This window comes from Xiphias gladius, chromosome 10 (genome assembly GCF_016859285.1).
Source record: "Xiphias gladius isolate SHS-SW01 ecotype Sanya breed wild chromosome 10, ASM1685928v1, whole genome shotgun sequence".
Lineage (NCBI taxonomy): Eukaryota > Metazoa > Chordata > Actinopteri > Istiophoriformes > Xiphiidae > Xiphias > Xiphias gladius.
Genome location: NC_053409.1, coordinates 16,895,189 through 16,909,920, shown reverse-complemented (window position 1 = coordinate 16,909,920; position 14,732 = coordinate 16,895,189). Strand labels below are relative to the sequence as shown.

The 14,732-nt window shown below is 42.8% G+C and overlaps 1 protein-coding gene across 7 annotated transcripts in view; it reads right to left on the bottom strand.

Annotated features, from left to right (window-relative positions):
- Window positions 1–2,869: 2,869 nt before the first annotated feature.
- The window catches only part of meis2a (Meis homeobox 2a), an 82,006-nt gene continuing 70,143 nt past the window's right edge, over window positions 2,870–14,732 (bottom strand). For 3 of the 7 annotated variants that reach the window (XM_040137813.1, XM_040137815.1, XM_040137814.1), the window contains exons 10-13: window positions 10,420–10,478; window positions 8,461–8,571; window positions 7,852–7,950; window positions 4,561–4,654 (exon numbers count right to left, since the gene is read on the bottom strand). In XM_040137813.1, the coding sequence (XP_039993747.1) occupies window positions 7,892–7,950; window positions 8,461–8,571; window positions 10,420–10,478 (229 nt within the window). In that variant the 3' untranslated portion in view covers window positions 4,561–4,654; window positions 7,852–7,891. Of the gene's footprint in view, window positions 4,655–7,851; window positions 7,951–8,460; window positions 8,572–10,419; window positions 10,479–14,732 lie in introns of all 7 variants that reach the window. The other 4 variants (XM_040137816.1, XM_040137817.1, XM_040137818.1 and 1 more) reach the window with 3 other exon arrangements.

Sequence of the window (14,732 nt, the reverse complement as noted above, 5' to 3'; positions counted from 1 at the left end):
ATTCAGCTGCAAAGGGAAGGACACTCGGCCCCTGCGTGTGCGTCCATCTTTATGACCACTATCCAAATCAGCAATTTGGAAGAAAAACAAAGAGGAAACAAAACTTAAAAAAAAAAATATATATATATATATATGTTTTCTCCCTCGCTGCCAGCAGAAGCACTCGTGTGTCTAAAAATATATGTTTGCGGTCCTCCCTCTCAGATCATACGCCCCATTTTACCAGATGCTCTGCTGAGGAAAGAAACAAACAACTAGAAAAACAGCCAATAAGGCGTAAGCATTATTAACATGTTGCCTCTGTGGCGCGCGCACGCACGCACACACACACACACACACACACACACACACACACACGCACGCACGCACGCCCGTAGTGTTTCCAGCGGGTGAACTGTGTGTGTGACTTTTAATATTGTTGCACGGGCAACGCGAGCGTCTTCCAGAGGCCCGGGCTGCATTGTGCAGCAGTGCAGAGGGAATATATTCCTTATTTTATTCCTGCAGCAGCAGCCCGGACTGGCTTTGACAGGGAGGAGATGAAGGGGAGGAGTTGTTTAGCTCGGCTGGATCATCCATCATCCCTGTCACACCAAATCGGCAAAAGGAAAGCAGCAGAGGCAATCTACCTTCTGTCTCATCGGGGAAGGGTGGTGGTGGTGGTGGTGGTGGAGGAGGAGGAGGGGGGGCTGGGAAGGCGGAGGGGGGGGAGGGAAAAAAAAAAAACTATTAATATTAAAACCCTCTCCATCCACAGTAATCCTCACTTTTTCATCTGATAATCTCCGCACAAAACGGAGGGCTTCTTCCTTCCGTTTTATCCCCAGAATAATGAGACCCAGAAAAAACAAAACGGACTTTTAGGTTTTAAACAGTTCAGAGAAGTAGATGCATCATTAACTAGACTCTGGTGTAAAACCAATAAAAATAGACTTTTTTTTTTTCCCCCCCCACCTGGTAAAGACCTTCCACTCGCCTGTGTATGAGGAAGAGTGTGTTACACAAAGATGATCTGCGCAGGTATTATGTCCGGAATTCCAATAAAACAACCTGCGTAGTTTCCAACCAGATGCCACAATTACGGAAAAAAGAAATAACGCTCTATGTCGAATAACCATTAAAAAATAAACTCTTAATATTTAAAATCTAAAACAGAGCTTTATATGCGGGAAATTGTACTAGAAATAACCGCAATGTAAAAGTGATCTAAATCTCAAATAAGAGTCACTGTGATCCATGACTGTCTGTTTTTTTTTTCTTTTTCTTTTTTAACAGAAACATACAAAAGCCATCCGTTAAATAAATAAATCAACAGGCCATGGCTACTATACAAAGAAACCTGTGTTTGCAGAAAAAAAAAATTCTAAGAATGAATATTTTACGATAGTATTGAATAATTGCACAATTAATAAATATAAAATAAAGGACCATGTCGTGTTTAGGCCAACGTTAGAATAAAATTAAAAAAAACAACAACAACCTTTAAGCAGGCCACATCAGAATAGTAAGAATAAATATCTTAAATTATAAACGAAAATCCCAGCCAGGCCAGTTTGTTGAAGTGATCTAAATAGAGATAATAAAATCCACTTGCATTTATTACTATTATTATCATCATTATTATTATTAATTGTTATTATTATTATCATCATTGTTGTTATTAATATTATTATTATTATCATAGTTTGTGTTAGTTATTGTATTTGTTGATTAACACACAAGATTAAGTCAGTGATAAGCAGTGTTCATAATAGAATTAACAGCCAAAAAAAAAAAAAAAAAAGTGAATAGAAAACTAAATTCAAAGCCATGAATCCAACAAAGCACAAGCTGAAACTTCTGTGAGAAGGACAGAAAATATTTCAGGCCAAAGTGATGTTGTCATTTCTGGTTTAAGGCTATGACTCGGATGGCCGCGGGCGAACGCAGGCAAAAGAGACGGCGAAGCGAGAGAGGAGATAGCCTATCAAAGCCCATCCGTGTCCTCCCGGACGGCAGTGCCAGCCGAGGCCGACAGGCGGCGCTGCAAAACGGCAGAACGAGAGGGCCGGCTCCGGTTCTCGCTATAGGAGCAATCACACTGGGGACAAATCCTTGCTCCATTGTCTAAACAACAGAGATAGAGTGAAGGGGGAGTCCATCTAAACCAAGTTAACTTACTTTAATTCCAAATTAAGGTTATACCACCTTTGTATATGGGCAGAATGCTAAAAGATTATTTAGTCTACATTCCATTTATTCAAGTTTATTTCTGTAAAGGTGTCATTTGTTTTTTACGTTTACTCTGCCATTTTTGCCCCTCGCGTTTAAGACCCGAGGGCCACAGTCGACCTCCTTTTATTTACCTCCGCTTCACTGCTGATAGTTTATCTTTCGGTCTAAAACTTGGTTGGTGGTAAATTCGCTGTGTAATTTGACAGTTGTTTATCATTTGGAGGACATATTTGTGTGCCTAAATAAATTGCCATGGCGAGATGTATTTCAACCATAATTTGTCATTGTCATTTTAAGAGGTTATTCAATGACCAAATGGGCAGCCTGGTGAAAATAAGCCATTGCTAATAGAGTGCTGGAAGAAATGGGAACTTAACTGATATATTTTGATGACTTTTTGCAAAAATAAAATTAGAAATTAAAAAGTTGTTGACAGGAAACACCTTGCCAAAAGCACATTTTAAAAATACTGTTACTATAACTACTACTGCTAATAATAATAATCGTTATTATTACAATAATAATAATAATAATGAAGCAATTACTTGTATTAGTATTAAAATGGGGACGTGGATAAGACTGTTTGTAACACAGTTAATCACACAAAAATCTAACAAAAATCAAAAATGAAATATTTATTACAGCATTTGTGACTGAACACCTTTTAAACATTACGTCACAGTCCTCATACAAGTATTTAATGTATTTTTGACAAAGCTTAAGGGAGACGGCATCTTATCATCTAGTGAGGAACACGTGCTGAAAAAGGAAGGAATTCATGGACATACAATATCAATGCCACAGCAGATCTGAAACTAGCAAAAACATTCTTTTTCAATTGAGGTAAACACATAGAATATCTAACATGAAACAATTAATAGACTGAACTCTGTACGAAGTTTGTTACAATATTCTCTCAGCTTTTTTCCCCCAAAAGCATTGAGTTCATAATTTAAGTTTTTTTTCTTTTTTTTTTTTTTTTAGTTTTAGGTTTTTTGGTGCATCAACCATCAAATGCTTCTCCAGTGCCACGGAATCAACGTTTGTGTCAGTATTGTCCTTATGGCAAGAATTGCTGATCCGCAGATAAAGAAGCGCTGTAGGATGTTGCTTTTCCACTATTAAGCTTCCTTCAATAGGCTCTTACCGATGAGAGTCCAGGGTACAAAAAATAAAATAATATTAAAATAAAAATGTATAAAACCAACACAATCCAGTGCTTGGGCAATTCAAACAAAGAACTTTTTTTTTCCTTTAAAACCTACAGGGCAACATTCATTCATGAACCAAAAAAAAAAAAAAAAGAGGGGCATGACAAATGTTCAAACTGAATCTTCTGGAGAGATCCGGTGTCATTTAGCAGCCTTTTCCCATCATGCCCTGTTCTTATGGGGGACAGGACCTGATTGCCCTCTGTGGTTTGGAGCCTTTTTGAGATGTTCCATCTTCTTATTGTTTTTTTTTTTCTTTTATAGTGCTGTGCTGCGAGACAGTTTCTCCTCCAGGAAGGAGCACACACAGTGTGAGAGAAAAAAGGTTAACCTTTAATTCTAAAACTAGCTCAGGAAACATAAACCATGTGATCAACAAAAAATGCACAAGTTTTAACTTATTTATCTATACTTTTTATACTACAGTAGTTATAACTCTTGGAGTCTTTCCGTTGTTTCTTTTTTAAATCTTCCAGAGTGATTTTATTTTCGAAGCGTTTGAGCGCGTCACATGAAAGTGTACTGAACGTGTTTATGATGGTGTGTGAGTGAGTGTGCGAAAAGTGTGTGTCTTCAAATATGTGCATCTGTCCGTTCTTTGCACACGTATACGTCAGAATGTCCTCTGTTGATCTTAACCAAAAGCCCAAGACTTTACAAAGTGTTCTTGTCAGCTTGGTCCTCCGTTTGGATGAAAGTAACAAAATTGACAAGTTAAAAAAAAAAAAAAAAAAGAATTATCACAGCTCATCTGGAATTCTGTTTCTTTAGTGTCAAATTCTGGTCAAAAGGGTTCGCTTTTTATTCTTAAAAATAGTCTCAAAATAGGATTTATCGTGAGCTGCTGCTTTCTTTTTTTTTTTTACTGTTTTCTTGTAGTAGCTGCTGTTGTCGTAGTAGCAAAGTTCCCTTATACTATTGGGCATGGATGTCCAGGCCTTGTCCTCCAGTACTGGGGTCAATGGGAGCGAGCAAAGGGGGTCTCTGTGCAGACATGGTCATTCCCGGGTGCGACGAGGGTCCTCCGCGCATCAGCATGGCATGGTGAGGGTGGTGATGAGGGTGGTGGGCGTGGGGGTGATCGGGCAGGTACGCGTGGAGAGGGGGTCCGTGTCGGAGCTGGGAGGGGTGAGAGGTCATCTGATGAGGGTTGGTATAGGTGGGCGGGGCCATGCTCATGCCCATAGGACCGCTCTGAGGTACGTACTCCCCGGGCACGCCTGGCAGACCTGAGAGAGAGAGACGGAAAGAGAGAAATGTATTGACAAAGTCAATAAAAGGATTTTCTCATGCTCCTTCTCCATTAACAGGCCTTTAATTCAATTTAAACACTACTTCGACAACAAAGAGCTGAGCAGATTTTATGACACTGCATCTGTGACTACAGCACTTTTAGCTTCTACAAGTAAAGAGAGGCATTAGAGCACTGGGCTATTTTAGGCTATGGTGAGTGGTTTACAATGCCCAATAGCATTGTGGTCAGGTCTCAGGTTGGAAAATGATCTTCAGTCATCCACAGACACCGTAGTCCTGGAGGATGTGAGGAAAACCAACCAGCCGTATTGATGTGGAGAAGTGCTAATACTTTTACAAGTGGAACAGTTAATTCCCCAGCTGACTTTAGTGGCAAGCTGAACAGGCATTGTCTCTTGGGGATGTGCCTCAGTGAACATATTTGATTTGGAATTCCTTAAAGAAGTTATTAAATAATTTAGGACTCAGTTAGCAGTATCACCAAGACAGCGAGCATTAAGAGCCGGGCTCCACCACTGAATGAGAGGATTTAAAGCAAAACAAAGTGCTCCTCTTGATGCACGGAGTGTGGGTTTTGGAGCTAAAGTAGAAAAAGAGTAGCAAACAGTAGCAAGACAGAATAACAAGGATAAAAGGAAGCAGAAGGAGAAAGGAAGGGAAAAGGAGGTGGGGTATGTTGATGTCCCTTAAGATGGATTCCACTTCATATGTGCAGAGGCCTCAGCATGCTGGCATCTCTCATACTGTGACAGTTTGTTGTAATCAGAAAAGAAAAAAGTAACATGTGGGGGGTTGTTCCTGGAGCCTGGGACTGGAGTATGGGAACATGGCTGGTCTAGAGGCCTGGACCTTGGGGAGAGACAAGTGAGAGCAGGGGGTCCCGCTGGAGCCAGGGGGCCTGGGTCTGGGATTGGGTCTGGGCCGGCCTGCTTTGTAATGTGAACCCCTGGGGGATTAGAAGCTGTAATAGGAGGGGAGAGGTCGCTGCAAGGTCACTAGGCATGCTCACTCTCTGCATTCCTCCACCTTAGTACACTGCAATTAAGAAATTACACTGGAGGGCCCCGGTGAGGGGAAAAGGAAGAGGAGGAGGGCAGAAAGGAGAGAGGAAAAGAGAGACAGCAAAGGCCAAGATTAATGACCAGTCTCATTGGTTGAAAGCTGTGCCATTTTCTAATACTTCTTTTCCACGTCAGTGCATTTGAAATGCACATGTTTGTCAGAGCAGGTCTCTTAAAACCTCACTACTGGGGTCATAAAATAAATAAATCATTCAGGGTGCCGGGGTATGATGGGTGCCCTCACCTCCATATAACCTAGAGCAGCTCCTGTTAAAAGGCCCAGCAGATGTTTTTGACACTGTAAGCTGCTAATCTCTAGTCTTGTAAGATGCAGTCATTCCGTTAAGTAGATCTGAGGACCCCCAGCCCCCCTTTATTAACAAGAGTGGTAAAACTATCTGAAGACAATAAGGGAGCACAGACTGGGCCTCTCTCTCTCTCTCTCTCTCTCTCTCTCTCCATCTCTGCACGCTGCCTCCCTGGCTGGCTGTGCACTTCTGTTATGGCACAGCAGTCCTGCTCAATGGCTGGCCATAATTAAGTACCAAATATACCATATTGTGTGGCTCTGTAATCAAATCAAGAGAAGATAATATTCCTCTGTATTAAGCTATTAATGTAATTGGTCATGAAGCATAAAGTATGTTACGTAATTAAATCGTCTCAAAATTATATAGCCCTATATTAAGAATTAGCCAACCTGAGCAAATGTTGTCTCTGTGTGGCTGTTTTAGGGAACATTGCTTCCTGATTTTCTTTTTTTTTTTTTCCTGCTGCCATTAGCAAAGACAGGAGGGGATGAGAGACAAGGAGTGAGAGACAGAGAGAAACAGAGGAAGGGAGAGAGAGGAAGCAAGGACTGGAGGGGTGAAATGATCTCTGTCGACAGAATTGCCACCATGACCCTTTGGAAAATCCAGGCTCCATTTACATATAAAGGGTTCTTTTAATCAAGGTAAGTGTTATTATATTGTGCCTCATTGGGCGAGGGAGTTTAGGTGTTAAATAAAATCTCTTCTGCCCTGCCGCCTTTGGGATGTGATATGTCTTGATTTTTCAAATGTCAGCACTGTGGCACTAGAAGGAGGCGGAATGGCCAGCTTAATCAGCCTGCCACCATTTAGCTGTATAGGGATTGTGTGTGTGTGTGTGTGTGTGTGTGTGTGTGTGTGTGTGTGTGAGAGAGAGAGAGCCAGAAAGACAGTGACGCAGAGGGACTGTATCTGTATGTGTGAAAGAGTTCCCCTCCTTTTAGACACAGCCATGCTTGTGTCTACAACCTTATAAATTTATCTCAATGTCTCTCTGCTCTTGTCTGTGAGTCTCAGGTCAGGCTAGTCACTGGCCCCCGCCCCCCCTTAAATCGTCTCCCTCCAGTAAAAAAATAATCAAAACACACAGCGCCCCCCCCCCCCCCACGCTCATTCCTCCCTTTACACAGCTCAAACCAAACCCCCAGTGAAGGATCGGCCATGTCACCCACGGCCCGTATATCTCGCTCAGGACTGTAATGTACTGCAGTGTTCCCGTCTTTGCATATAAGATAATTTGGGCATCAATCCTTCCCCAGACAGATTTATGTCACTCGGAGGACAGTTTCACTTCTCCTTCTTTATCGCTTCACTGGAGCCTGCTTAATTTCTCCCCGTCAGCCCCTTCCCCAGGAGATGTTATTTTTTCCCTAAATGTCCAACATTTGCATTGGCTGTCCAGGATGGGGAGAGCGATGGCACTGTTGTGATAAATAAATTTGTGCATGCCATGCCAGGTTGTTTCTTCCCCTCCTTCTTCTGTTGTCATTCCTGTTGTCTGGCGCCACAAGTCGAGTCCTCTCTGTCCCAGGACAGTTCCCCCTTTTTCCCAAGTCTTCAATTCATCCCTTGGCTACTGGCCCCCCTCTAACCCGTAAAGCATCTTGCTAAAACAGACCAGCATACTAGCTCATAGTTGTTGATGCTGGGGAGTAGGGGCTCGGAGCTTGCTGCGAAATTATGGCCAGGGTAAGAAGGGGTAGTGCTGGTGAAGTGAAAGGGAATTGTTGGTGAAAAAAATAAAAAAATAAAACCCACAGCCCAAAAGAGTAAAATAAAGGAAAAGAGCCCAGTACTTACTTCCCCCTTTTTCTTTGCGTTTTGCTTTACAAGATGGAGGTTACATGTAGTGCCATTGCCCATCCATGCCCATATTCATCCCCATTCCACTCATAGGCCCTAGAAAGAAGAGATAAATGCCAGAAAAGGGTCAGCAGGAGTTTGAATCACAGAGGTCAGAGGAGACGCCGCGGATAGAGAGGATGAGTTTGGTTAACGTTTAGATGGGAAATCACAAGGGTGGGGGAAGAGGATGTGAAGAAGTGGTATACTTGTTTTTATTTTTCACTGCATCCCACAAATCCCTTATTGATGATCACTTGTGAGGGATTTTTTTCCAGATGTGTTAGATTAGAGAAAGAAACAAGCAAGACAGGCAGCCGACAGTCTGGGGAATGATGGGGGGGACCTTTAAAGATTAGTGTTATTGTGGTTGTATAGCACATGTTAGTATTAGGTTTATGTGGATGACATAGGCACCTGCTATGTGCTGAGGTGACTGCATCTCATGCTACAGACAAGATGATCAGCGTCGATCAGCTCTACGATAATGAAGGGTGAAACTGGTGTCTGGTAAAGCAGGCATGACAAAGGGAAGAGGGACAGGGGAAGAGAGGTGGACAGACTTACCAGCTGGTCGGATCCCCATGTGTTGCTGACCATCCAGCACGAAGCTGCCCATTGGCTGGCCCTCTGGACTGTATGCTGCTCCTTGGCTCACTGAAGGATCAAGAAGAAAACCTGATTGTAGTCAAAACGTGGACATGAAAAAGGGAGGGGGGAAGAAGAAGAGAAAACACACCAGACAATCAGCAATTGTCCCAGCTCCAGCCCAAACATACTGTAAGACATTGTGCTCATGTTTGTGGACCGCATTGACTGACGTGTGGCATGCAAGCACGCATACAGTAGGCCCTCATGCATGCATGCAAACACACACACACACACACACACACACACACACACACACACACACACACACACACACACACACACACACGCACACACACGCAGCCAGTGTCATTCAAAACCAAACTCACAGGAGATACATTGTTCTCTAACCGAGAGAAGAAAACATGCAGTGTGACAGGATGAGAAGAATTTCTGCCACAGCAGGCAATTCATCCAGTCAGTTCTCCATGCAGTAGTCATATACAGTACACAGCATAGACATGTCTACTCTTAAACATAATATAACGTACAATTTTACGTAACATTACATACAATCTAAACACTTAGTTTCTCCTACAGCTGGTAAATCATTCAATATTATGAATGATTAACCTGCTTATCTGTCATGATATAGAAGATAAAGTAGCATTCAATTTGCTGAGTTGTATCTTGTTTTGTTTATTACCAGCCCTAATGAGCTAATGCTCTGTGGAGACTGTAGTAAACAGTGTATTCTCAGGCTATAACAGTATTATCTTGGATAATCTGTAATTCATAAAGATTAGGGGGAGCGGTTAGTCATGCTGTTTTGGTACAGATTGTTGATTGGCACATATTGGTTGCATCCAGTCAAATATTCCACACAAAGGTGCAGTGACTGCAGAAAGACTCTCCCACATTTGTAAGTGCATCTCATTTTAATCATGGCGCAGGTTCATTTGAAAAATCTCCACCCCGTTGCATAGGGACCTTTTTAAGACTGGGAGCTTGCTAATCAACAAAAACAGCTTTTCCCTCCCTGAGACAAATGAATTGGCGTCTTGTTAGTAATGCCACAGTCAATGAAGCTTAAGGTGACTGAATCTTTCCACAGGATCACGGAGTGTTTAATACTCACTTTGTGCTTTGTTTAATCTGACCACAATAATTATGGAAAATAAAGGTGCCATCAATTAACAGTATGAAGCTTTCCACAATCCTTTTTAAAGAACTGGGAATCTCCCCCTGCAAAGGCGTTAAATCAAAACATCAGATCTGATTTAATCAAAGCATCATATAAAACGCATTCTCCCTCCTAAGGGCAGATTTCTCGACTGAAAATACTCTAATTGATACTGTTAAACTGAATATTTGACTGAGTAGCTATGTAGTGGTCTTGAAATTTGATATGTGCTGAATGACTACTTAAGATCAAAATTCAGAAAAGAGATTCTTGAGGGAATAAAATAAATACACAGCAGAAAAAGTGAGGGGAACCCCCCTAACCCTGGACTGGAAAAAAAATTAAAAACAAAACATCCTAAAAAAGGAGATAACTCATAAATTGCTGCTAGCGTTTCTGGCTCTCCTCTTGTGTCCAATTAGTAATTCACAGAGAGAGTGCTAATGTACCTCTCTCTCCACTTAGACTGGGAAATCTCCAATTAGAGTCAATCAGTAAAAGGCCCGCACCACTGCTGAACACTTCTCATTGAGAAAATGGAAAGGGTGAATTAAGGGAGGGAGAGTAAGAAGAGGGAGTAGAAAGGACTTTACGGGGGAGTAGATGTAGGGTACCCCTTTAAAAAATCTGGGCTCCATGCATGATTGGCATGCCAGCAAAGGATTTGGAAAGGGTGTCTTCATACTGAGGAAAGAAAGAGAGAGAACCAGTACTGTACGTTGGCTGGGTTGTTCTTTTAGTTTTTATTTTTTTACCTGCTCGATTTGACTGGTCAATCATGGGCTGTACTATTCTTCTCCTGGCATTAATGAACCTGGCAGAGAGAAAGAAAACAGAGAGAAGAGAAAAACAAACATTAAATCACCCTCCATTCACACCCAGAAAGATTCATCACAAGCCACCACAAAGACAAAACAGTTTTGCATGACTTAATGGCAACATTAGCCACTGAGTCCTTGAGAGAGGCGCTCACAACAAAACAGCAACAAACAAAAGGGCAATTGTGTGCTGACTTGGGAACCCAGCGAGGGATACTTTAATGTTCCTTATGATCTATTCCCCCCTCTTTTAATAAAGCTTTTGATTACGTTTGGTTGCTATGGGCACCAGGGAGACATTCCTCAAGTATTAAGTGCAACTTGGGCACAGAAGAACCCTCATCATAGCACATCCCTTTCTCCCTCTGTCTTTTTTAGTCGCTCCTGCCAGATGCAAACATCACACACCAACTTTATACGTAGGGTACAGTATCCTGTCTACGCTTCCTTCTCTAAAACAATGTTATTTCTGCAGGGTTATCATCCATTGGAATTTCAAAAGTAAACCTCAAGTTAGTAAAGTGCAGGATACAAATGGTTCCTTTCACTACTCCCCATCACTGCACCCCCGCCTCCACCATTCCCCTCTGTGGGACCCCCACTCTGCCTGCATTGTAGGGGGTTCTGCTCCCCTTCCAGCTGTCTAGAAATGAGGACCAGGCATGGGCCACTCCGTGCTTTCACAAGGTATTGTTATGTCAGCGAGCCCATCAATTAGGCTGTCTGAAGTTTTATCACCACCACAGCAGCGAATAAGTGCAGCTCCACAAAGCCTCCCCAGCCGGCCTTGCTCCTGTGGCTTTTCCAGTGTAAAGCCAGAGGTCATTTGGAGGTGACTGCCAGCCAGAGGCAACCGTTCTAACTTGGAATGGGATACCTCGGGCTGTGTCAAATGCAAGCTGGACACTCAGGTCGAGCAAGCTCTCCACCTTTCCCTCTTTCTTACTCTTTTCCCCCTTTTCTCTCTCTGCAATTCTCTCATTCACATTCACGTACTAAAAACGTAGCATGGACTTAGCACTACAGGTACCACCATGTGGTTGATATTAAAGAGGGGTTTCAAATCACGTTGGAGCTGTCCAGCATGGAGTCCTTTGCTGGTTCCAAAACAGCAGAAGTTAGAGAGGAAAAAAAAGGCCCCACTGCCCTCTCTAACGTACGAGCCACGGCACCATCAGTACAGCTCAAGAACTGGTCATTAGAAGGAAGGGAGAGCTGGAACCAATTTGGATTCCTAATCCCCCATGAAGCCCTGATACCTGCCCTTACTTTCTCCAATGAACTTAAATGCCTGTAATCTGCCCAGCTCAAAGTGACATGGTTAAACGTACAAAATGCACGGTTGGGAAAAGAGAGACGTGGTGCTCATTTGCCAGGGGGCATCCAGAGTGCAACTTTGCAGGGGTGCTGCAGGCCCCTGAGTGAAAAAGATGAAACACATCCATATGAGAATAAGAGAGAACGAAACAGGAGGAAGGGAGGTGAGGTGAGCGAATAAGAGAGTTGGATTGGAAATTATATGACTGTAATGCATGATTTGTGATTTAAGGAAGGAATGACGATTAAGTCTTTAAACTGTGAAAGTATTTTTTTGATAGACAAAAGGTACAAAGCATTCTTAGATATCTGTGCTGTCAGAAATACCTGCAGTGCATAAGAGAGAAAGATGCTTCCAGCATCAAAACCAGCTGAGCAAGTAAACAGTAAGACATTCCTGGTATCACACTCCCTCTTTATGTTCAGAGTGCAAAGCCTGCCAAAATGTATGTCCTGCTTTCTCCCTTCCTAGAAACACCAAGGGGCTTAAAATCACAACCATGTGCATTCTTACCTATTCTAGGACATAACTATAAACACATAATGTTAGGAATGTTCTTCCCAGGTGCTAAATTTGCCCGTATGGTTTCCAGTGACTGCAGATGAAATACTCTGTGTAGAGTATGCTGAAGGATCAAGGTGCCGTTTTCAGATTTCTTTTTTCTAAATGTTCCTTTTAAAAAGTGTTCTTCCTCTTGTGTTTTTCCTCCTCCTTGCAGAAAATGCATGACAAAATGTATACGGGAAAATGTTTAGCTATCAGGGTGGCTGCTCTCATTGTAATGGTATTTTTTTAGTATGACAGCAGTGTAGACACACATGGATATTCAAATATATTCCCTACAAGCTGCTTCTGAGATGGACCTGCTTCTTGTCAAAATTCCTTGTTGGCTAAAAACCACCATATTACACCCTCACACGCACATGGACACACAAAGGCTTTGGTTTTGTACGCTAAACAAGTTGCCACAGTAACTGGGAGGCGATGCGGGGAACTGGAGGGAGTGGTGGGAGGGGGGCAAGGGCCCCTCTTGTGGTGGCCTTAGAGCACCTTTTATCAGTCTGAGTAAAGCCAATTGAGATTATCAGAGCCAGTCCTGATAACACTGTTTTCCCTCGACCCGTGAGCTGCTAATGGTGTGTGCTTAGAACAACACAACCAGGAATCCTCCTGAGATGGAGGCCAGTCAACTTGGATGGACAGATAGATGGATGGATCTGAGGACCCAAAGCCCTCAGAGAGACACAGAGGTTGACCACAGGGACCCAGAATTCCCAACCACTCGCTAAAACATACTTGCGCGTTGTAAATCTACACATCGACACCATGGACATGACCACAACCATCGCCAGTGTGTCCGTAGGCTAACCAGAACACAGGACGCTCACAGGGGACACTAGCTAAAAACCTCCAACCCAAAGCCCGTGTTTTATTATCTACATCTGGTGGTCTAGCTTATTATGGCCTGCCTCTGCTGAATGTTAGAGCAGAGAAACACCAACTCACACACATGCACACACAGAACACAGAGTACCTCTCAGCATGGGAACTCCATGCTGTCTTCAAACAAATAATTAAAGGCAAGGTTAGGGGGTCGTGTAGAGGTCATTCCTCGGGATACAGCTCAGAATGTGTATGCATTACCCAGGAAAAAGTGGGCTGGTGGGGGCAGTGGTCCACTGCTGTTTAATGTGGGCAACAGTTTTCCTATAGCCAATAAGACTGGAAAAACTGCACTCGCAGTGCTAAGCATGCTTTGCAGTGTGCATGTGAACATTTATGCATGTCTCAGTCAATAAGAGAATGTACGCAATGTATGTACATGTCAGCGCATTCTTCACACGCTACTGCTGATTGGCCAACTGGAGCACTTCCTCCCGTCATGCCCTGAATTGGCGTGAGCGGCACGTTTGTACAAACATGTGTATGCGCAGATTCGACATGCATCTCCACTAGTAGACTAAGAACCCAGTTCCCTGATTATACAGAGTGATAAGTTTACTAGTGCTATGAGTGTTGAGGCTGTGCATGTCACACTGGAAATTTAACAGGCCTGATATGAATGATGGAGCCAGAGCAGCAGGAGTCCACTTGACACAGGGTCTCCGCTAGGCTGGATCAACACGGCATCCCTGGTTACTAATATCTGCTCACACAGGACGGGGGTATGTGTGTTTGTGTGTGTGTGTGTGTGTGTGTGTGTGTGTGTGTGTGTGTGTGTGTGTGTGTGTGTGTGCGCTTCAGAGCGTGCCTGCTTAGGTGTTGAATACCCTGGCTAGCATACAATGTTATGCTATACCCTGTGTGAGTGAGAGTGTGGGGAGACTGAGGGTAAGCGGATGGTTAGAGACAGAGGAGGAAATCTAGGTCTAATAGGAAACTTACAGTGCGTTCATAAAGTATTCAGACCCCTTACCTTTTTTTCACATTTTGTTATGTATCAGTCTTATGCTAAATTATTTAAAATCCTGTTTTCTGTCATCAATTTACACTCTATACCCCATAATGACAAAGTGAAAAAAGAATTTTAGAATTTTTTGCAAATTTATTAAAAAAAGAAAAACTGAAATATTACATTACATAAGTGTTCAGATCCTTTGCTATGAAACTTGAAATTTAGCTCAGGTGCCTCCAATTTCTCTCTATCATCTTTGAGATGTTTCTACACCTTGATTGGAGTCCACCTGTGGTATATTCAATTGATGGACATGATTTGGAAAGGCACACACCTGTCTATATAAAGTCTCACAGCTGACAATGCATATAAGAGCATATAAGCCATGAGGTTGAAGGCACTGCCTGCAGAGCCCAAAGATCTGAGGAAGGCTACAAAAAAATCTTGGCTGCATTGAAAGTTCCCAAGAGCAAAGTGGCCTCCATAATTCGTAAATGGAGTTTGGAACAACTAGGACTCATCCTAGAGCTGCCTGGC